Below are 23,609 nucleotides of genomic sequence, written 5' to 3'. Positions count from 1 at the left end.
TGGCAACGATTCCTCCTTTCAAGGCATCGCCCTGTCGCCAAGAGTTCTCCATCTTCGAAACTCTGAGATGGTGTGGGAATGTCAGGAAGACCAGCGTTGCGAGTGTATGGCTGAAACTCACAATCATCAACTGGATAGAAAGATGCAATGTACCTGGGATAAAACCCCAGGGCACTTGGAGTTGAATGGCATGATGGTTGATGAGGTTTTCCGCGGTGTCATGCACCTGCCTTGTGAGAGAGACGACAGACAGTTGACGTTAAGCGCTTTCTTCCGTCATCTTTCTCAATTATCTGCCGAAGCAGAGGATCCGAAGTCGCGCGTGCATTGGGTTGCCGGCATCTCAATGTCCGAGGACAACGCAACCAAATTACCGTACGACCTTCTTTGGAGCGTCGGTCGCCTTCATGATGATAGCGGATGGCCCATACAACATAGGCTTTCGCCAAAGACGTCACCGGACTACTCTCCAATGAAATCCATACCTTACTACGCTCCCTCGTGGTCGTGGACAAGCATGCAGTTCAGCAAGGGCGAGAAGCTGTTAACTGCGGAAGACATCTGCTGGCCGAGCTCGGCCGGGGCTCTAAGCCTGGCCAAAGATTTCAAATGCAACAGTGTGGAACTAGTTTCGCGCAATACGATGATTGGGCATCATGTCACTGCATCCACATCATATTCCACAGACATGCCCTTGCCTTCCGACGGAGTGTTCAAGCCTCATCTGCTTCACTTGCAGGGAAATATCATGCCCGTGGAGCTTGACTCGGAGTTTGTGACAGAAACTAGCCATGAAGACGCGAAGATACCATCGTTCAATATGTCGACAAAGCACATAGGACTTTACCGGCTCGACTCTGAGCCCTTTCCTGGTGCGGAATTCCGACCAGATTGCAACAGGTTGGCTGAGTTATACCTCTCTCGTTCACGCGCAAAGCAGCATTTGGACCTGGTGGTCCTGCTCCTCGGCAGCGTGAAGGCCTTCTTCGACGGACGTGATCCCCCAACAGATGACGTCTCCGGCGAGGGCCAAGGGATGGATGTTGGACTTGTTCTCTCTGAAATTTGTAATCCCGAATCTGGGCAGCCTGTGAGAAAACGTCTCGGCGTGTTCACGGTGCCACATACAATAGAGGGGGGGAGTTGGTTTGAAATTCTCAAGATCAAGCCAACGGCCGTAAGCATAGAATAAACCCTATCAGGCCCGATGTACCTAGACATCGCTTGATATACCAAGCCCTTATTGCCAATGCAGCCCTCGGTGGTCAAGTTCATTTTCATGCGACATATGTTCCTCAAGGCCCTGTCACAGGCCACATCCAGTTGGTAGTCATGCATGGTGTTATTGTTCGCTTTATCCCTTATACCAATATCAGGTTTTGCCAGTGGACTACCTGAGAACCAGTCCTTGTCGTATTTCCTCGGTGTTGAAGTCTCTCTTGTATAAATTCTTAGCACTGTCGAGAGACGAGGCATCCACATGCTCTCCATCGCCATGATAAACTTCTACATCCTCATCCTGCATGCGAGGCAGGCCATCTGGCCAGAGTTTGATGCTGTCCCGCGTATCATCCGAAATGCAGTCGAGCTGCAGTTTTGTCAAAGGGTTGGCGATTTTACTCAAAAGTGATTCCCATGAGCCCTGTTTGATATGCACGAACCGCAAGCTCAGGTCCTCAATGTCTGGACTGTTGGCCAAAAACACGAGAAAAGACGCTTCATTGACTGGAACCATGTCGAGGGTCAGCCGCCTCAGCTTCGGCAACTTTAGTTGGTCTGCAACCAAGTCAAACATCTCGCTGTACGCAAATGTCTTCCCCTTAAGAGTGTTGTGCAGATGTATCTCAAGAACTTTGAGATTTCTCATGTACCCAAGCAATCCAGCGAGGCCAGGAAAGTTCTCTTTGGCAAGAGCCCTGCGGTCGGTAGCACTCAAGTATGGAATGACTGGGTAACTTCCCAGTCGGAACGGGACCTCCTTGGGGTTCCTCCTTGTACCCAGGCTGATTGACAATTTCTCCACGTCTTTGACGGCCGCTTCGAATTTCGAGTTTTTTTCCCTTAACTTTGGCAGAAGATTGGTCAGGAAAATAGTCTGTACCACACTCCCGTACGACACCGGTGAGCAAAACACTTTCAGGTCGTTGATGGATACACCGCTGCGGGCAACCGCAGACATGACGATTGTAAGACCCGCCCCAGCCCGCGTAGTTTCCGATTGAAACTCCCGAGCATCCGTCGGTTGCCACTTTGGGCGCCGTTTCTTCGTTACGCATTTGCGAAAGCGTCTCTCTTGGGGGCTGATCTCTAGGCAGCCCAGAGTGCCAATGTTCCCCAAAGCCGTGGCGAGCTCAGCAACAAGCCTTTCGTCGTCATTGCCAGAGTCCGATGCAGCGAACTTTGTAGCATGGACTGTGATATGTTTGACAGCTCGAGAGACGATCTTGCTGGACGTCCGTTCGATAAGATGCTCTAGGCTCGTAGGCGTCAAGCTTGCAGACTGATAGGAGTAAAAGCGCAAGAATGGCGGTATTAAACATTGTGCAGCGGTGAAACGATTCGCGAGGCGGAATCTTTTCATCGATTTGAGGTCGAGGTTCTCGATTATTCTTGCAATGAGCTCTGAGGGCAGGCATTGCAGGTATCCATTGCTCGGCGCTCCGTGTGCGATGATGCATGACGTCGGACCTTGGGTTTTGACCATGCTGCCGCACCGTGTGAAGTTGGTCTAGAGAAACCAAATGATTTCCTTCAGGAATGATTTTGGAGCTTTTATGTCGCTGTAGTTCGAATGGTGACTCAACATGGACGATCTGCGACTAACGGTAGCGTGAGATTTTAGGCGAGCTCTAGGCGACATTGGCGTTGAATAAGAATAGTGCTGTTAACATACAAACACTGGATTCTTGCCAATGCGCTCGTCAGTGCCTCCCTTGCGACCCAGCAGCCTTGCTGCTGCCTGGACTGGGGCGGTCTGCAACAATCATTGCACGACTGCTCTACTCAGGAGAACTAACTTCGAACATTGACTAAAAAGCCAAAGACATTTGTTCGACTGCCCAATTGAACTAATTGCGTCAATGACATACTCATTCGTCGTCGGTTTGGCGATGCCTTCCACCCATTCCAGCCCCATCGAGTCCTCATATGAGTGATGACCGCTAGAAGGTCTTGAATGAAGCCGAAGCCAGCATAAGGAGTTGTTCGAGGTGCATATCTTTGCCCCGATAGCAAACATATGTGACTGACGATGATGGAACCCGCGGAACGCTCATCGTCTCTATTTACCAGCTTCTACCGTCCTTATCAGAGCCGCCATCGGGAGGCGTGGCCGATGCTCGGGCGATAGCGGACCCTTGTCCGAAAAACACTGTCGGCCCCGGTCACCCCGTGTTCCGACGGCTGTCATTCTTTAGATACCTACCTTAGGCATGTCAATGCTGGCGAACTATTTGCCGCTGATTACGTAGTCATCCTCAAATTTTCCGTAATCTTTTAACACCGGATCGGATGAACAGTGCTGTCATCATGAACGAAAGTCAGGTAGAGGGAGCTAGGACGACAAGGTCGAGAGTTCGCGAGCAGCGGGAGGTTACGCTGATAAGCCCCGACGTCTCCGGCCTTCAACCCCGCACTGCCAACACGCGGGGAACTATTGCCAGGTTCAGGATAAACAACTGGGTACAGCCTGTCGAACATCGAATATCTTTCCCGCGAAGTACTCTCAAAATCGTCATCTCAAGCAATTACGTATGAGAAACACTCCTCGATGTGATTTCGAAGACGCTGGCCGCGCCGATAAGAAATCAGATGGCAGGATTATGTGCGTCTTACTATCCGTGGTTGCAGTCTGATAATGCAAGACAGCAGCGAGATGTCCATCAGAACTCTTGGCATGCAGATTAGATTAGATACCGCACTTTGGATCTACATGGACTTTGCAAGGACGATGGGCTCAGTGACACGAAGTTTGCTAACGGTTCCTCGTAGACAATCCGCCAAGCCACATATCTAGACCCGGCCCGGGTGACTGGTGAAGTCCGTCCCAAGGGCATGGACCGGCAAAACTTCCGTAAGTCTAGAGCCTTGGCAGCATTTCTCTCGTCAATACTTACTATCAGTAACAAAAGATCTCTTAACCGAGTCTTCTGAAGGGCAATGCGACTTCGGATCACAATCGTTCATAAAAGCCACCATCTCTCGTTCAGTTGCCCGGTCCTTTTTAGTAAGTACTCCAAGCTTGGCGTTGACGAAAAAGCTCGCCCATTTTTGCCATCACAATGTTCTTCAAGCAACTTGCGCTAAGCCTCCTGGCTTTGGATGTTCTGCCAGCAATAGCCTCGTCTGCCCCAAGTCGACAGTTCAAGCGAGCAGCCAATATCACTACCTGCAATGTCAACGAATCGGCACCCAAGGTCAAGGCACCTAAGACTAACGTCTGGGCTCCAATCTCGCCTGAAGACAATCTAGCTGTCTGGAACCTCCTTCATGACCCAGCCGCGGGCCTGAATCTCACGGACCCTAGCATTGCAAATGTCACTGACAACTATGTCTACTGGATCGACACTCTTCACACCAACAAGTCTGACGTCCTGCCATATCTCAGTGGCACAGCTCAGTCTCCGCCAAAATATGCTCGCGTCGTCATCTTCGCGGGCGGAAAAACAGAGCCAGATTCGCAAGAGTACATGGTTGGGCCGCTCCCGGTCAGCAATGCTACCAAGATCCAAAAGCTCGACTACATCTTCAACGGCGGAAGTGGTGGAAAGATCCCTTACAACAGTCGCTACTTTGACAACGCTCGCACGGCAGCGTCGGAGCCGCTCTTGATCTCTGTCATGAGCAACATCTCGGATATCACTTCCCAGCTCATTGATGGAGTTTACTATGGCTCCTCTGATAACCGCACAACTCTCACTTCCACAAGCGGAACGCCGTTGTCATATGATGGCACCCAAGCCTTTCGCACAGTCATGTTCAGATATCCCAACACTGCCACGTACCTCACTCCTTTGGACTTCTTCGTCATTCTCGACGTTACTGGCACGGACTCTTCTCTTTACAAGTTGAAAGGCATTGTCACAAACGAGAAGTTTTTTGCTACTGTTGCCGACTTCAGGGCTGCTTGGGACGCAGGCGAGTTGAAGGAGACATTTAAGCAAACAAGGACTCCTGATTGGGGCCTTCTTGACCACAAGCCGGAAATGGGCGTCAGAGATCTTGAGGACAAGCTGGCACCTCAGAGTCTTGAGGTTGGTGGCAAGCGCTACAAAGTCGACGAGCAAGAGAAGTACATCGAGTACATGGGGTGGTCGTTTTACACATCCTACTCCAGGACTCTTGGACTGATGTACTATGACATCAAATTCAAGGGCGAGCGCGTCATCTACGAGCTCTCTCTTCAAGAGGCAGCTGCTCAATATGCCGGATTCACTCCCAAGGCTGCCGGAACTGTGTACCACGATACCTACTACAGCCTTGGTACGGACCTTGGCACCCTTGTGGAAGGATACGACTGTCCTTTTGGCAGCACCTTCTGGAACGTGACATATCACGAAGGCAACTCCTCAGTTGTGAACACCGACGCCATCTGCATCTTCGAGGCTGATGCCGGATACCCTGTCTCTCGCCATCGTTACGGAAGCAGCAACGACTACGGCTTCAGCTACCTTGGGACCGTCAAAGCGTCCGCGCTGACGATGAGATCCGTCGCGACTGTCGGCAACTACGACTACATGTTTGACTACTCATTTCATGTAGATGGCTCTCTGGAAGTCACTGTCCGTGCTTCAGGATTCCTGCAGTCATCATTCTACTACGCAGACCAGGGTAACTTCGGTCCCAGAATTCAGGAGGCAACTATGGGGTCACTCCACGACCACATTCTCACCTACAAGGCCGACTTTGACATTCTTGACACCAAGAACAGCCTCGAAGTCAGCCAGCTCGTCGTTGTCAATCAGACTCAGCCTTGGTATCCCGAGCTCGGATCTTTCGAGCAAATGGAGTTGCAGAAGTCCACCATGACGGAGGAGCAGCAGTTCAACTGGCAGCCGAACAATGCTGCCATGTACTGCATTGTCAACCCCAACGCCACGAACGCATGGGGTGAGAAGCGTGGCTACCGCGTGGTTCCAGGCAAGTCCAACATCCACCTCACCCCGCTGAACTCGCCTTGGACCAAGCACCAAACACCATTTGCCAAGTCGCATCTCGCACTTTCTCGCCAGCATGACAATGAGCCATACGCAAACAGCCATGCGAACGTCAACCTTCCCATGAAGCCTCAGCAGGACTTCCTCAAGTTCTTCAATGACGAGGGCACTGACAACGAGGACATTGTGTTATGGTTCAACTTGGGAATGCATCACTTTACCAGAGCTGAGGACATTCCTGTCACTCTTTACAGTGAAGCTGTTAGCAGCATTGTGTTCGCCCCACAAAACTTCAATGACAGGGCCCAGGATGGAGACCTCCTCAACAGGAGATGGGTAGCTGTTAATGAGACAACAGGACAGTTGGAATACGACTCATACGGAGTTGCTTTGCCTGGACAGTGCGAGGTCGATATCGCTGAACCTGTTCTGAGCATCAAGAAGAACGACGAGATATAGAGGTCAACCAAAGCTCCCTTAGATCTTTTCATGACGCTTTTGTACCTAGACATCGATAATCATTCCGCTAAGAGCGTCACCAATGCAGAAGAATGTTGACATGTTGACTGATGAATTTTTGTTATTTCTCCAACATGAAATGTACACATCGCATAAATCAGGCTCCATTTGGCATCCAATCAGGGTCTGCGAGTTCAACTCCGTTGGGGACAAAGCCGGGGGCAACTTCTCTAGATTAGAATTTGATGTTTCATACACGGAGAGGAGAGTTTACCAGTTGTTCCCACAAGAGTCCATCTTCCATGACTCGTTGCCCTTTGCCATTGATTCTTTGCAATGACGTACTGGGGCTGTTGATTGTCGAAGACGTCAGGACCGAGCACTATCTCTTTTACCGGGTTCCCATCATCGTATGACAGGGACAAAGTGAGAGGAGCTCCTGCATAATGGTGCCAGGCTTCTGCTGCATCAACGCGGTGCCAGATCGAAGGTCCAACGGACCCCTCCAGAAGGTAGTAAATCGCTGTGCTGACTGAGCGGTTGCCGCTGTCCGTATCGGGATCCTGGAATGTCTGGGTATAGTAGCCCTTCTCTTCATTCGGAATGAGGCCGAGCTTCTGCACAACTTCTTGGGCCGATCGCTTGTCGATTGGACATGGCTTCTGGGGCGACGCGGAAACACCCGGCGCCAGGGCATTGAGAACCCAGAGCAGCGTTGCGGTGCGGTACAGCAGCATCATGAGCGTGTGTCGGAATGCTCGGACATCAAGTTTCGCAAAATCATGCATCAAGGACCTTGGGCCAGTCGCTCTCTATATATCGGTGAGATTGGCGAGTAAGCACTACCGTATTAAGGCGGAGTGACGCGGAGGCGTTGTTCAGGGATCGCGCTTACTTACAGCTTAGGCGATGGCGCTATTCCTTCGAGTGTGACACAAGACGAGAAAGGTGCTGCACTAATATCGGGTGTCACATCCCATTTAAATATGCTGGCAAGAGTCCATTGTTCATCGTGATTTCAACTTACTTAAGCGCTTAAGCTATGAAAACGCCCCGGAAGCACATCATCACTTTACATGCATAGAGCTTTTAGCCTCTACTCCAAATCTGAGGGAATGAATAAATTTCCCTGAAAGATGTATCTTGCAGTGCGCATGAAGCCCAGTCTGTGAAAATTCGGTGTACCACTGTAGCCTTCGCAGTCATCAGTCTTGACAGAGATTGGGAGATGTCCTGCCGGGTGCTGAATGACGAACTCATCTTCTATCAGCGTCTCGGGGGCTAGAAGTTGATTAACGATGGACCCCTTGATACGACTGGCAGCACTTGTGCATACACCTCCTGTGCCTGCCATGCTCGGATGACAGTGATTGTCGAGAAAAAGGCGTGCCTGAATGTGGCCCTCAGACGAGGTCGGCTTAGACACCACAGCTACCATTGGCAACATGGGAGACTGTTCATCAACATTCTCCCACTCCTTGCACCTACCCAACTTCTGGGAAATTCTCCCGCGGATTTCTCGAACCCGTTTCACAAGCTCTCTATCAGAATCGATACTGTCGACTGGTTCGTCCCCTGCAATACCCACGCTTCCTGCGGTGACGAAGGCGATTGGGTTCCCAACTTCACAAAATGTGGCGTCAAGGGCTCCGAACGTACAATCAAGGCGATCAATTGCATTGCCAGTCGGAAGAAACCTCCTGGGCAAGGCGGTCTACTTCCTGCGTTAAATTTCTGCCGCGTACGAAATTGGAGGTCAGACTTACCTGGGAGTAGTCCATCAAAATAGGCGCACCCGTGCCTTGACAGCCGGAGATAGCATAATCTCTCTTCTCCAAAGCACGTCCGGTTTCTGGATCAACAGGAACATGGGCAACCAGCAGAGCATCCGTCCCCGTGTTGTAAATTTTCACAACTCTTTTCCCATCGCACCATATTGAGCTTTTGACCAGGCCTTCGTTGATCGCGAATGGCCCAACACCAGAAGAAATATTGCCACAGTTTGCATCATACGAGACTGTATGCCAGCTTAATGGACTCGAATGATTATTGACTGCAAATTTCTTCGAAACGCTGATGTCAACTTTGGAGAACGAGGTATTTGCAACAGACTTCGCGGCTGGCAGGTGTCCGTGAAGGTGTGGGAAGTCTTTGGTTACGGCTGCCCCTCCGGCAAATGCCGTGGTGGTATTGACCATTCACCCAGACACGCCAGGTTGCTTTGAGACATTTGCAATGACGACGGAGGCGTGGACGCTACACAGCAATGCGGCTAGCTGAGGCGTTTCGGATGAATCGATCAGCTCACTAGTCTCCTTTCAATTGCTGTGGCTTGATTCTGGTATCTCATAACTCTCTTATTCGATTACTTGCGACGAACTAAAAGTCTAAGAAGATTCATATTGCACAACTCATTAGCATGGATGGCCAACGATTCATGCGAATGAGAAGAGCGTGAAGCACCGTGTAGCTTCGTATTATGGAATTGAATACAAAAGGTTCAGAGGTAAAAAGTTATAAAATGTTCCGAAACCGAGAATCGAACTCGGGGCTATGCCTGCCTCTCGGAGATGAGAGGGCATCATGTTGGCCACTACACCATATCGGAGTGATTACTGGAAATGTGTGTGAATAATTGGTAGAAGAGATGGCTCGGTGCAGAATTTTCTTAAACCCACGGTGCCCTTCCGATGGTGGATACGCCAGCGGGGACAGTTCCCCGTTGTCAAGATTGGGCCTTTTCTAAGAGAGTTGCAGCCAGGCTTAGCCGAAATGACGTTGGATTCCGGCCATGGAATACGATTCACGTTTCCAGAACTTGTGTTCGACGGTCTTTTGAGTCGCATTATTCGATATTTGTTTGCATTCGACTGGCTTGGATGATTACTACAGCCCAGCCCAACTGGATTTCTTGAAAATGATAAGAATGGTATCCAAGGCCACCTGCGCTTCTTTTCCTAAGCTAATTAGAAATCAACTCTCGAAGTACGACGGACTGCCCCATCAGAAGATTCGTTGAGTCAGCTTCAAGTTGCAAAACCAGAGATAAACAGCGTTCAAGTGCTGTTGACCTAGCGCCCGTTTCCTCCTGGGTAGATGACTTGGAGTTACTATCGATGGTGGACAATCCCACCTGAAAGACTGTGTGAGACATTGCCCAGTTAATCGGAAAAACCAGGATGGGTGCGTCATCCTGGGCAACCGAAAATAATTGTCCGAACAACTGCTGTTGCCTCGTAAGTTGCAAGCCCGCATCGGACAAAGCGTTGCAAACACGAGCAGCATCTCCTCCTGCAGTGGGCCACAGGAGGGATATGATGAATATTCCATGGTGGTAACTGAACTCGATCCAAGAAATCAATCCGGCATAGGACTCTTTTGCCACCTCTGGAACGGAGTTCATTCTTTCTTTCCAACGCACGAACCACTCGTCTAGGACCCGACGATGCTCTTGACAGGCTCCTTGGAGGTCGTCTCTTTTCACTTTTAGGCTGTTCGCATCATTTGCTAAAAGAGTGTTGTGAATTTTCATCTTTAGAAACGCAATCAAGTACGACGATACGGAAATCTGCTCTCTGATCGTGCCAGTAGTTTGATTGGTAAGCTCCTAAAAGAAGGTCAGACGAGATCATGAATGCACTTGAACGGCATTGTACTCACCTTGCGAAGCCCATCGCCGATGGCCAGAAGGCTGGGTCGTCCGAAGGCGATAGAAACTTGACTAAGGCAATATCAGACGTCTTATCAGATGTTGGCTGGAATACTTGGGGGCATACCTTTCTAGACAATACAATGTCCTCGTTAGAGTGCAAAACCAACCATGACCCTCGTCTAACTCCTCCGTAGAGGGACGATGGGAAAGGTCCAGATAGTGTCTGATTGCGAAACCCAGATGTCGCCAAATGTCACCTGCCTGTGGATTTAGGAGGAGATAGATGCAAATTAGCAAGGTCCTTTCAAAGAGGAGAACATTTGATGGGCGAGAGCCGTGGTCGCAGTCAGTGTGTAAGACTTCAATAGCCTTTGCAAATGATGACTCCGCCCATACAACCAGCCTAGGGTCGCTCTTTGTGCCAACCGAAGATGCTATTGCCACCACCAGATAGAATAACTCAGTGTCTGTACTTGGCTGCGACCTTGAAAAGTCAAAGAATCCAGTGAGAATGCGGTCAAGGGTTGAAGATTCCAATACAGGAAAAAATGCATTCACAGATCGGTTGAACAGTTGAAAAAGACCTTCAGCTAACGCCTTAGTGATGTCGCCGTTCCAAGGCGATCTCATTGGCGAAACGATGTGGCAGTTCCACTTGTTGGCAGTTCTCAGAGTCTCAGGAATTGTGAATGGGCGCTTCTGAAGTAAGTGCCGAAGGCAACCGAAAGCACTCCAGGTCCCGAAAAACGTATCGCTGTACTTGCGTTGCGAATCACCACATAGTAGCTCCTCCTGCGGGCCTGATCTCACTGGCAGCAGGACACCCGTTGTACGTCTTTTCACACGTTCTTCATTCGTTCGGATTGTAGGAGCTGGCGAACTAGTTGAAGCTTTATGTCGGATTTGTTCCAGGAGAGAGTGTATGCGCCTTTCAGACTTAATCATTAGCAATCCGGCAAGATCCAAGGAAATACTTTTCGGACATACTTTAACGGTACATTGCTTCCAAGGATTGGGTCATATATCACGCAATTACGTGAAGTGCGATGGCATTCCTTGCAAGCTGGTAATTGGAGACGACACTTGATTCGTCGGTCTCTACAAAAGCTACATGAAGGTAGAGCGTCGATGATTGATCTTAATTGCTTCTCTAGATTGGAAAGATCTTGTCTTGGGTCGGTCGGATGTTGAATTCTCTCGTGCGGGAGGATAGAAACTGAACTCCGTGCCGCATCTGGTGAAGTCAGTGAAAAGAGACTGTCGTTCGTAACTAAATCATCGTTGATGAAGTCTCGCCACCAGTTTTCGTCCTCGAACAGACCTTCACCCATCTGCTGACCACTATCTTTCGGCTGAGTGGCAGCAGCAGCAGATTTCTTCTGCTGTGGCAATACAATGTTGCGATGACGAATGCTGTGGATTCGTCGTTGGGTGACGAGACAGTCTAGCTCCTCAAGAACATTCATGTCGTAAGCGCTACCACTGTGGCCGACTGGATTGCGGAGATTCGTATCGACTAGCTCGTTGATATATGCAGCAGTGTCTGCCAATGGTGGCCATCTCGAGGACAGCAGATTCTGGCCCATGTTAGGCTCCGTCACGGAAGTGGAAAGACAAACATATGAAGTACGTACGAATAGGTGCACAAGATCTGAAAGCGCTCTCCCCGCTGTAACCGTAAGCGAAGCTTCCTCCAGCTTTGCAGGGTGGTTCCGGAGAGCGTAAAGCAAAACCATTCCGGCTTGAAAATCCCGATTGCCTATTTCGAATGCCATCACGAGCCCCCCTGCTTTAGCGACATTCATGTCCAGAGCAATCAGATTGGTCGCTGCAGTTACAACGGCCAGTAACGACTCGTCAGACACCACAATGTTTCTGGAACATGGCCGATGGAGTAGAACGCGACATTGATAAGGTGCTGAAATTAGCCACGGATCAGTCAAAGATCCAGGCGTGGCTTCGTTTGCAAGCCTTTGAACGGCTTCGTTGGTCTTATTGGTCCAGTCCGCGTGGTCCTTGACGTAGTCTGGGAGGGATTGATCGAAGAACTGGGTGGCGTGTATTTCTGACTGTAAGATGCAGGCATGCGTTCTCATGAGGAACCGCTCTTGCGTGACGCTCTGAATGTTTCCGGAATGATTGCTGTCTGTATCACCATGGAACGGACTGCCCCCTCCATACGGAAGCTGGGTTGTGATGTGTTCGTCACTTAGGGCGACAGGACATCCCGCAGATATGGAAACGATCCTATCAAGCCGGTAGACCTGATTCAGATATTAGAATTTGTTCCGGAATTTTATGCCATACTAGACCTACAACCCAAAAAAGCTTGCGTCGCTCTTCGCAGAGTTTGTGGTCCCTCGTAATTCGGTCATCAGGCTCATGGTGTAGTCCCAGGCACACTGCTATCCGCATAGCTTCCCCAGTCGAATGCCATAAGTTAGCGGTATTTGGGAGTAACAGCGCGAGTTGAATGACGAGAAGCAGACATTGCAATGACTGGATGGATGCATGCTGCAAAATCCGCTCTGCGTGACGCAAAGCATCGGATTGTAGAGCCTCGCTCAGGGCAGCAACCTTTTCGAAGCTGTTATTCCTGGACGTCAGTGAGCATATAGCCAGCACCATGGGAACTACAAAATCTGCGATGTCTTCCAGGGTTTCGTTGGTGGTTCTGGATAGTTCCTGCTCGTAGAATAAGTTGAAATATTTACCAATTTCATCTTCTTCAAAGCAGGGAAATCTAGGCAGGATGTCCATTTTGTAATTCTCAAAAAGCCGTTTTGCCACATGCTGAGGTATTCTTCGAGCGTTGAAGTGGACAAATTGAGATGCATATGCATGCCCGGCCGTTCTTGGGCTGAGCTCGTGATAGATACCACCTATTGGAATTTTGAGTGGAGGTCTTTCAGAACCGTAAAAGAGCTTCGCCTTATGCTGAATTTTCTCACTGCATTCGAAGCCACTTGCTGACAAAGAACGCATAACAGATATGCCAGCGATCTGGAGGACATCCTTTTCTACAGCGTTGATATTCAAGTCGTCTTGTGTTGGCAACGCCGCATTCGTAACATCCTCTCTTGTGGTAGCAAGGGTTTCGAGTTCGGCCAGCTTCTGCTCAAGATATTGAACAGCACTATCATCCAAGTCAGCAAGCCGATAAGTTTCTCTCTCGAAACATCTTCTGATGTGTGAATCAAAGGATGTTACAAACCTTCGAGGAACTTCACTGGAATTTTGTCGATTGATTGCGGTACATTCAACACCGGCTGAAACGCATCGCAAGCATCTTGGCGTTCCTCTATCACACTGGAATACACATCTTAGACTCACTGCGCCCTATTGCCGTTCTCCACAGACTTTACCTTTTGCTTTGATTTGTGACATCTAGCACATGCCGGGATGGATTTGTGCCTCTTGGACTTTCGGCTTGCAACTGTATCCATTTCTCGTCCCTTTCTTCGGGTGCAGCATACCAGTCGACTGGTTCAATCGATCGAGTATAACAAGAGGGCCAGGTTGCTGCGATTGTCTGGTTTGCTTCCCAAAAGCTGTTGGGAGCCCGTCGGAAAGAATTGACCACTCAGCCCGCCAGTGCGTGGAGTAGTATCTGTAGATCACACGTGACTTAGACCCAACCCACCCTCTTCCATCTTCCAAGCATAGAGCAGCCAGGTAACTCTTTCGAAATTGGTGGACAGCCCTGAAGAGTAAGTCTAACCCGTAGTCAGTCTAATGTTGCAATAAACATTTCATATTGCCTTCTTTCGCGATGCTGCGTTTTCGTCTGTCCTTGGCAATGCTGAGGTTTGAAGACGAGAGAATAATATTTACGTAAGTTGTTAGGCGTGTCATGGATGTGCCCTGTAATGAGATGAACTCCATTTACAGAGCTAGAACAGGGCATACTTCGTCATTCGTCGGCGTACCTTATGGCGCCAACATAGCAATAGAAAGCCTTCAGAGTGACTTGACCCGGGAAGATGCGTTGGTGCCGTTTTGTGGGTCTCGGTGCCGGTTTATCGAAGGAGTGCAGTCCGGTGCCGGTGCACTTAATCATTGCGCTCATTTTCCGAGCATAAGTCGGAGAAAAAGCTTCATCAAACCTGATTCTCCATGACTTTATTTTTTCAACCTGTTTGTCTTTGATATTACATCACGCTGTTCCTAAACCTTCCAAGCCAAAAACATGCCTTCTCAAGCTGTTAAACGCATCAGCATCCGCTGGCATCCTGAACCAGCATACGAGGATACCGACACAATCGCCCTCAATGTCGGCGGCTACTTCATCGACTTACGAGTCACGAGAGAAGATCAAACCATACAATGGAGCCGCGCCGGGGAACGCATCATGTTGAAACAATCTCCCCGTATGCCACCACTCGCACCATGCTTTCTTCTTTGTTGTCCCTCGTGTGCAAGCAACTGACTGCGGCTTTCTTCAGCAACTTTTCGGTGGACGCACATCATTGATTCGCTTGACCTCATCGTTCCTGATGACGCTTACTTCAACAAATTACCCAACGGAGACGATTTGGAGATTGGAACGACCCCCTGCCCGCACAAGGGCGGTGCGCCGACGGACTATGAAGAGGTCTGGCGGGACATCACATCGAAGAGTGCACCAAGCGAGATGTCGTGGATTCTTCAGAGTGAAGATGGAAACATTTTTATTGGAAAGGTCGGAGGCATGTTTTTGGCTATTCAGAAGTTCCCCGACGGCTCATTCTCGGCTCGCCGGGAGGATCGCAACGTTTCTAGCGCAAACTGGGAGGTTTCTTTCGAGTCTGGGGATGTCTCAAGACTTCCACGAGCTTTTCAGGCCGTTGAGGTCATGGAGAGAGACAGCCAAATTTGGGCTGCAAATCAAGAGATCACCATAAACGGAGGAAGTTATGTTGTCAGAGGCGTCAGTTCCGACTGAGTTTCTTGCCCATTCCTAGATTTTTCAATGGAATTTCAATCATCACGCACTACAAATATTTCTGAACTGCATTATTCTTAGCGAACCCTTCCGCCGATATTGCTAGAGCTACTAGCCAGCATTCGGGGTTATGCATCGCACCAGGTTAGGCTATTTGAGGACGTTCGCCGGTAGGCCGGACAGCCTTCCAACCCTTGATGTCACTCGACGGCATGGCATCGCTATCGGAAATCTGCTAGCGTCGGGAATCCGCGAGGTGGAACCCGCTCTATCTATTGTGGGTGTTGGGGGCTTTATCTCCACGGGGTTATCCAAGCAATCTTCCCCGCAAATAGGACTAGATCTGCACTCACCTCTGTCTAGCGTTATCTTGCACTTGCCAATGAATTCATGGCCGGTTGATAACCTTGCAGCCAGGCCTTGGGGTAGATGGAATGCTTTGCCAACAGCCACGGAATGCCGTGTCCTAGGCCCACGCTTAGTGGAACATGTAGATATCAGATACCTACGTCCTTTGCATGTCCCAACACCTCCAACTTTCAAGGGTTCTCCGCATGCTTGAGGGGTAGTTTGCCCTGGTCATGAACCCCGGCATTTGGAGACAAGAAGAGTCTGTGATAGGGAGTCGTTGACCGACCTCTGGTGTCTATAAACACTCTGCCCCCTTCCGTGATCCCTCGTAAGACAGCGTGCAGTCATTGCGCATTTGAGCTGGAATACCGAGCTACTCAGTTCTCTAGTTCATCGGCGCTACTTGGCCTGCAAATTGTCCGATCAACAGAATCCTCAGAATCCTCGCAGGACAAACGTCCGCCACAATGTCCTCCTCCTACGAAACAAGCTCAGGCCCGAATCTGTCCGAGAAGCCAGACTTGACTACCCCAAACAATGCTGTTCCTGGCGACAGTAGTCAGACCGGATCCGTTGATGTTGAAGATGTCGGTGAGGTCTTCCAACAAGCCCAATACCGGGCTCTCGGCTGGTATGCGTAACACGATTGCATGACTTTCTCGCTGTGGAGAGATCTTGCTAAGGCATAATCACAGGAAACGCACAGTCATCATCTTGATGAAGCTGTGTTTCGCGACCGGCGTTTTGACTATTCCGTCAGCATTTAGCGCAGTGGGATATGGGCCGGGAATTATTCTCCTTGTGAGCTGGGGAACCCTCACGACTTGTGAGTTCTCGGCAATGCTCTTTGATGTTCTTGGGCCTCGCCTGCACTCGGCAGTCACTTACAATCTGGGTAACTCGCAGATTACGCCTACGTCATGTACGCCTTCAGAATGCGGTATCCCGGTGTGCACAACATCGCCGATGCCGCTGCCCTAATGGGTGGCCCCGTGGCTCGCGAAGTCGCAGGCGGTCTGTTTCTTTTGACTTGGGTGTAAGCTTCTATCCGACTCCAATGCGGTCCATTTTTAGTTGACCATGGGTCTAGGCTAGCTTCTGGTTCTGGCTTTGTTGGCCTGGCGGAAGGATTCAAGACACTCTCTAACCGCCCAGTCTGCAACATCGTTTGGACTCTCGTCGCAGCAACGTGTACTGCACTAATCTCCAGTATTCCAACGCTTGGAAGATTGTCGATTCTGGCATGGATTGGGTTTGCATCGATATTCACGGCCGTATTCATTGTAGTGTAAGATTCAACCTCTTTGATCACCTAGATCCTGCTGGATTCTGACGTTCAACTACAGAGTTGGCGTTACTCAGGTCGATAGACCAGCCGCTGCTCCTCAGGAGGGTCCTTATGACATGGAGGTTCACTCCATTGGTGCTCCTGCGTTTGTTCCTGGGGTAGTTGCCACCATCAATCTCTTCGGTAAGCACTGCAATACTACACTTGGTCGAAATCTTTTCTTACAATATCCTAGTTGGCTATGGCTCGACACCTACCTTTATGCCGGTCATTGCAGAAATGAGAAGCCCCAGATCGTTCACCAAATCGCTTTTCTCGTCTCAAATTTTCCTGGGCGCATGCTATGTCTCTTTTGGGACCGTTGTCTACATGTGAGTCATTTGAGGTCCTTCTAGATGACACGGATGTTAAAGACTACGAAGGTACTGCGGCAAGTATGTCGCCAGCCCATCACTGGGGAGCGCAGGCGGAACGTTGGAGAAGATAGCCTACGGCATCTCCATTCCCGGCTTCATCATGACTACCACGCTGTGGGTCCATCTGGCCGCCAAGTTTGTGAGTCGTCTTTGCCACTGCTAAGAAAGAGTTGAGCCGTTGACAACTTCTAGTTGCTTGTTCGCATTCTCCGCAACTCGGTTCATCTGCAGAACAAGAGTTTCGTTCACTGGGCTACGTGGCTGTGAGTACCCCGCAGACTACATGAGGACATATGGAACTGACATCGCAAGTGGATCAACCTTGGGAATCAGTGCACTTGCCTTCGTCATTGCTGAAGCAGTGCCATTTTTCAGTTACCTGGTTGGTCTCATCGGCTCTATCTGCTGCATGCCAACATGTGTAAGTTCACCCACACGTGATCAAGATGACAGTCCAGTTCTGACTTTGCATCTTCTTGTGCCACAGCTTATTATTCCTGCGTTTATGGGACTGTACATGGACTGGGAAGTACGGTCCTTGAGTAAAGCAAAGATGGGTCTGTGTCTATTGCATTGCTTCACGGTGGTTTTGGCATCTTTCATGACCGTGGCTGGAACGTATACCACTATTCAGAGCATCGTTGATGCTTACAGATCCGGTGAGGTTGGCTCAGCATTCACATGCTGAGAGGAAATATGGTGCGTGGTATTCCAATTAGTGTAGAGATTCCAAAAGGTATTTTTGGTCTCACATTCAAGCACTACAATATTCTTATGGGACAATTGGTCCCGATCCTCTAATTATTCCTGCTGCATTAAGCATCCATGCTTTCCATCATTCCCGTCTCATCACCTTTTCTCTAGCGTCTATGACGGTCTCCATAGGTAGCTCATGTTCTAAAACGGTCTCATCCGTCCTCGCTTGCGTGTAAAATCAATATAAGTCTCCCCGAAGCCTCAAATGTAATTTTCCGCCTTTGTGTTGTTCTCGATTTGTTCGATCCAAATGCTCAGAAGCTGCGTGGCCCGCTTCACAGTTGTCTGCGTATTCTGCAACTGCTTTCTCACGTCCGTCGAAAGATATAAAACCTTTCTCAGTGCCATCATTCCCTTGCCGAGGTCTGCCCAGCTATTCAAAAACCTAGAGGATAACTCGATGAAAACCGATGGGTCGTTCGCAGCGTATGCTTTCGGGGTGTAAAGATGCAGACAGCTCCGGAGAATCGAAGCAGCCTCTTCAGTCTTGGAGCAGGAGGCACATGCTTGGCTCCAAGACCTGACTGGACACATCCTAGGCTCTCGCGCGTCATCTTTGCGCCAACTTGCAGAAATCTGTCCCCGGAGCTGATCATGAAGATCCTTGTACGCTTTACAAGCCTCCAAGAGAGAAAGCACGACTGAGTCCAGCGACTGATCATGGTTATCGCTGTTGGTGTTGGTTCCATGGGTCAACAGCGACTTCTGTTCTTGTGCAGCAGAGAGAATATCTGCAGCAGCTATACCAGGTTGAGCAGTCAAAGGCATACTCGTAGCTGGATGTTCAGTCTCGCAAGACTTATTAGGGGTGAATGCTTGCAGCGCAAACCTCAGGTCCCGACAGGTGCTATGCAGGAGGCTCAGAAGAGGCAGAACGTCTTGGACTCCAGCCTGGTCAACTATCATATCGGAATTGCTCCCGATCTCGAGGCACACTCGCGACATGGATCTTACAAGTCGCACACAAGCTTTCGACAGACCCTCCTGGGCACTTTCATCACCTTCAGAAGCGAATTGGATGTACAATTGCATTTCTCGTAGATGCAGCCCACTGCGCGATACCAAGCGTTCCAAATTTGACACCGTGTTAAATTGATGCCGCGTCAATCTGGCAAAGCGGTCGATTGAGAGGAGCCTTTGTAAACGGGGCAGACAGCTAGCCACAGCATCCGCGGCATCGATGAGATCGAGATGGCCAGTTGGGACGAGAAGTTGAGGGTACGCATCACACCTGAAGAAATTCATGATCCGTGCGGTGACGATGGCATCTGCTTCTTCTGCATGGTTGGGTACCTTGAAGATCTCCGGCGGGGGATACTCAAGGGGGTTTCCACTGATCTTGATGAGCTGCAATGACTCCATCAACCCGATACTGAGTGGCAATGAACCAATCTGATTGCTCTGAAGAAAGAGTGCTTTGAGTGATGAAAGTAAAACAATCTGATCAGGGATGTTCCCGAGTGAATTATGAGCAACATTTAAGATCTCTAGAGACTTCAGTTGGCAGATCTGCGACAGCGTTAGGACGAGTCTGGGGGAAACATGACGGGTTCATTACAGATAATGGGAACTCATTGAGATCATTGTTGCTAATATCCAGATATCGGAGATTCATGCAGGCTCCAAACCGAGTCGGCAGGCAGGTCAAAAGATTGTGGGAGATCGTGAGCCTATCACGCACATTGGCGTAAGCTTGTCACCTTTTCGTTCAAGATAAGCGATAATTTCTACGAACCATTCTAGGTCCTCCTTGGTTAGATCAACAACATCTTCGGGAATATGCTGCATCCCCTGGAAGCTAAGATCGAGGGTGAGTGCTGGCCGTTTCCCGGCTGCGTCGCCGTGAGGTGCCGGATGCTCGCCCGAACGCACGCCCCTAAGAGCGCGGTTGACTATGTGTATAATTCGGTCGTGTGCTCCTCCGCCAGGATGCCGAATTACAGACTGGTGGATTTGGAAGCCCCTATTTGAGAACGATGACTTCTGAGTGGACATTGCAACTATGCGGTTCCTTGGCGCAAGGATCCAGCGGTGAGGACTGGTGGATTAGATGATTACAGAAAATATGTTGTTGGCCTGTTCTGAGACAGGGGCCATCGCTGGACTCAGTCATGTGATACTTCGGGTGCTCATGTTTCGCCGTGGGCCGAATCTTCGTGACAGCGCTTATGTAAGAGATTCCTTACATGGATCATGATGTCACGATTATGGCCGAATTCTCGCGATCTTTCCTCCAGCGGAAACCCAGGTTGATGATGGTTGGACGTTTACTGAGCATCCGTCAGCACGGCACGATATGAACGTGTCAATTTCCGGGGGATTCATGTGGTAACCACATGCACAATTAACCTCAAGCCGGACAGCTCTTCCTACATGGAGCACCCCTGTTGAATCACGATATGTGCCCACATCTCCAGTTCTTCAAAAGACTGATTGATGAATTTCTCAGTGTCATTTCCTTTGAGGCATAGTCCGAAGGCCAAGAGGAGAAAAAAGAGCCCGGACGGCGCAGGCATGTCTCACTACGTGCAGCGAATCGAGACCCCTGGGTCGGGGGCGATAACGCCATAACCCGGGCCTGGCGAATTCCCGCGGCTCTCGGAAACCCACATCTGCCACACACGTCGATGGAGATACTGTACCTCAACTTCAAGATTGAGTCAAAGAGGAATTGTCAGTATTCATTTTCGAGCGAACAGCATTCTCAAAAGAGAGAAAACTTCGCCGCCATGACCTCGGCCGCGCGGGACTGTCCGACGGGCGGAAATACGTATCCGAATGGTCTGAACTTCCCCCGCTTGGGATTGGCGGGGAAGGGAGGAACTACATCATAGATTCGGGGAACATCAGGTCAAACTCAAAACTCGTTTCTAGTTCACCAACTACAGTCCATTATCGCCAGATAGAAGCAATTATTCATAGAAGAGTCCAAAGACCATTAAGATGGATACCCACAAAGCCGCCGTTTTAACTGTACGTTCATCTCACGACCAGAGACTCGGATTGCGTCGAGGATGTCAACTAACCCGCCGTAGTCAACCCAAGCATCTGACGCCACGCCGACCTTCTCAGTACGCGATGAACCGCGGCCAGTACCAGGCCCAAATGAGGTTCTCGTCAAGCTCTCCGTGACGGGCCTCTGTGCATCAGATCTCGCCATGGCTCTAGGTCATTTTGGGCCCGTTGGAAACATCCTGGGCCACGAAGGCGTTGGCAAAATTGCTGCTCTTGGTTCCAATGTCTTCTCTCTCGACCCCTCAGTCGAGGTAGGCCAACGAGTTGGTATTGCTTGGACCCGCGATATCTGTGGGAGTTGCGATGCCTGCACGGATCTTGTCAACGAAGGAGAGACTCGATGTGTCAAGGCGATGCATTCCGGAAAGACTTACGACGGTACCTTTGCCCAATATTCGCTCGTCCCGTATCGGTATCTAGCCAGACTGCCGCCACATTTCGACGATCTTCCCGACGAGGAGATTGCGCCGATTCTATGTGCTGGTGTGACGGCCTACAAGGCTGTCAAGGGCTGCCACGTCACTCCCGGACAGTATTTCGCAATCTCTGGAGCCGCCGGAGGCGTTGGTGCCCTAGCTGTTGCGTATGCCCATGCAATGGGATACCGTGTTATTGCAATTGATGCTGGACAGGAGAAGTCCAAAATCTGCAAAGAGCAGGGTGCTGAGCACTATGTTGACGTGACCGAGCCCGGAACACTGGGGGAGAAGGTGATGAAGGTAACGGGCGGGAAGGGAGCAAAAGCCATCGTAGTTGCCGCCACCTCACTGGCTGCATATCAACAAGCATTCGAGGTACTTGCGCCGTTTGGGACACTCATGTGTGTGGCAGTCCTTGGCCATGAGGCTCTGGTAAACTTCCATCCTCTCTGGCTGATTGCGAAGGGATGGAAGATTCTGAGCTCCTCAGTTGGGACGCGAGCCGATATTCTGGAGGCGTTGGAGTTCGTAAAGCGACGAGCCGTTGTTCCAAAGGTTCAAAGGGCAAAGCTAAACGACGTGGAAAGACTGGTCCAGACAATGTCCGCTGGAAAGGTAAGAAGTTCCCAAAGCCGTATCGCGCCATCAATACTAACTACTTCTCCTCAGCTGCAAGGAAAATGGGTTTTGACTTTGGATGATTGATCCGAACTAGGCACCAGACTAGCCCGTAACTCTAAGTAGACAGTCATTTTTGGGATCTCAACACTCGATTCGGAATTTCATCAATATGAAGAAATTGCCAAAGCGGAAGTGGTGGTTGGGCCAGAACAGCATCATGTGATATCGTTGTCGAAGCCTATCAATTTGAGTTTCAGAAAACATAACCCATTTTGATTGAGTCATTTTCAAACAACCGTATCTTCCGGCCACCTACGACGACTACGAAGAGTTCGTTTAAGTCTGTTTAACCTTGTTCAAGAGTCCAGACTAACTTGGCTGTCGACGCATGGTTCAACCTAGCCCTACGGGGCAAATTTTCTCAGCTAAGCTGAATCTTTGATACTTGAGACATTGTATCCACCGGCATTGAATGGTCCGTAATTACGTGATTATCACACAGAAAGTCACCGGACGAGAGAAACCACTGGAGTTCGACATGTTCAGCTCTGGTATCATGTCAGATAAGACAACGTGAGCAACTCGTCATCGCAGTGTTCCATCGAGTATAACCCTAACCTCAGCATCAATAACCATTTTCAGCAGTGCTCAGCCGCAGCATTAGTCGTGCCTGGGGAAGGATGTCATTCTTCTGAGGGCTGCTCGGTTGCGAGTAATCTTGCATGGCTTGCAAGTCGGTTGCAGCCGCTGGGATAACGTGGCTAAGGTTACATCATCCGGGTCTGCCTAGTTCTGTCAGGAAACTTCGGTTGAACGAGTCCATGACTCCATACTTTAGTCTTTTCTTCCGATTGAACACAAACCGTGAACGCTTCAGTGTTCTGTAATGATGAAGGATGCGCCAAGCCACGCCAACAGCAGCTTCATAAAAAGTCTCGGTCCTGCGCTAAGCTCAATCCGCGATCGTGATCATACGCGTCAACTGCCTTGCAACATTTCCGGCCGTGACGTGTGAATTTCCGAAACGTTAAAGGTTCTGAACGCACTGCCACGCGTGATGTTCCTCGAGATGCAGGGAGGAGCCTTATCTTGAAGAAGAATCCCATTGCCAGCCATAAGGGGGAAATTTTGGCGATCAGGGGCCAGTTCCAGAGGCGACAGGCCGGCAACTTTTTCAATCCGAACTTATCCGTGCGGATTATCACATCGGGAGCAATAGCAGGGCACATTCGTTGTTTCGGACACATGGTGGTTGAACATCATACACTCACACGACTCATGTCCAACTCCGCGCACCACGACACAATCCTCGCGTACGTCGCGATGTGCTCTGTGCTTTTCTTGTCCGCCACGCTTCGCCCCTCTGCAGAGCGGAGCCAACAATGAACAAACTCGGGGATTAATTTCTCTCAACTTTAACCGTGGGCCAGAACCACGAGGAAAGACAGAACGGGGCCAAACAACATTCCGTTTTCAGTCAGGAGATGGATCACTTGAGACAGAAAGTCTGGGGGAGCCAAGAGCGAAAGGTGCGAGATTTTCAGACGAGGACT

The 23,609-nt window shown here is 50.0% G+C and overlaps 5 protein-coding genes and 1 non-coding gene across 6 annotated transcripts; 4 read left to right on the top strand and 2 right to left on the bottom strand.

Moving 5' to 3' along the window:
• Positions 1 to 4,280: 4,280 nt before the first annotated feature.
• On the top strand, positions 4,281 to 6,614 carry COL26b_008378 (uncharacterized protein; the record flags this gene model as incomplete). The annotated part of the gene is made up of 1 exon (XM_053181139.1): positions 4,281 to 6,614. One exon carries the CDS (start codon positions 4,281 to 4,283, stop codon positions 6,612 to 6,614), a length of 2,334 nt encoding a protein of 777 aa, XP_053034886.1.
• Positions 6,615 to 6,771: 157 nt separating this feature from the next.
• Positions 6,772 to 7,351, bottom strand: COL26b_008377 (uncharacterized protein; the record flags this gene model as incomplete). The annotated part of the gene is made up of 2 exons (XM_053181138.1): positions 6,772 to 6,844; positions 7,116 to 7,351. 2 exons carry the CDS (start codon positions 7,349 to 7,351, stop codon positions 6,772 to 6,774), a joined length of 309 nt encoding a protein of 102 aa, XP_053034885.1.
• A 1,787-nt stretch (positions 7,352 to 9,138) lies between these two features.
• Positions 9,139 to 9,222, bottom strand: COL26b_008376. Its single transcript has one exon. It is a non-coding gene; the product is annotated as a tRNA-Glu (tRNA).
• A 5,233-nt stretch (positions 9,223 to 14,455) lies between these two features.
• Positions 14,456 to 15,190, top strand: COL26b_008375 (uncharacterized protein; the record flags this gene model as incomplete). The annotated part of the gene is made up of 2 exons (XM_053181137.1): positions 14,456 to 14,636; positions 14,712 to 15,190. The coding sequence occupies 2 exons, from the start codon at positions 14,456 to 14,458 to the stop codon at positions 15,188 to 15,190; spliced, it is 660 nt and encodes a 219-aa protein (XP_053034884.1).
• Positions 15,191 to 16,008: 818 nt separating this feature from the next.
• On the top strand, positions 16,009 to 16,581 carry COL26b_008374 (uncharacterized protein; the record flags this gene model as incomplete). Its single annotated transcript, XM_053181136.1, has 3 exons — positions 16,009 to 16,172; positions 16,237 to 16,367; positions 16,448 to 16,581. The coding sequence occupies 3 exons, from the start codon at positions 16,009 to 16,011 to the stop codon at positions 16,579 to 16,581; spliced, it is 429 nt and encodes a 142-aa protein (XP_053034883.1).
• A 4,363-nt stretch (positions 16,582 to 20,944) lies between these two features.
• Positions 20,945 to 22,140, top strand: COL26b_008373 (uncharacterized protein; the record flags this gene model as incomplete). The annotated part of the gene is made up of 3 exons (XM_053181135.1): positions 20,945 to 20,974; positions 21,037 to 22,050; positions 22,105 to 22,140. 3 exons carry the CDS (start codon positions 20,945 to 20,947, stop codon positions 22,138 to 22,140), a joined length of 1,080 nt encoding a protein of 359 aa, XP_053034882.1.
• Between the last annotated feature and the right edge of the window lie 1,469 nt (positions 22,141 to 23,609).

This window comes from Colletotrichum chrysophilum, assembly GCF_026319265.1.
Source record: "Colletotrichum chrysophilum strain AFK26 chromosome Unknown scaffold_73, whole genome shotgun sequence".
Taxonomy (NCBI): Eukaryota; Fungi; Ascomycota; class Sordariomycetes; order Glomerellales; family Glomerellaceae; genus Colletotrichum; species Colletotrichum chrysophilum.
The sequence above is the reverse complement of the archived record's forward strand: the minus strand, read 5'-3'. Positions and strand labels throughout refer to the sequence as shown.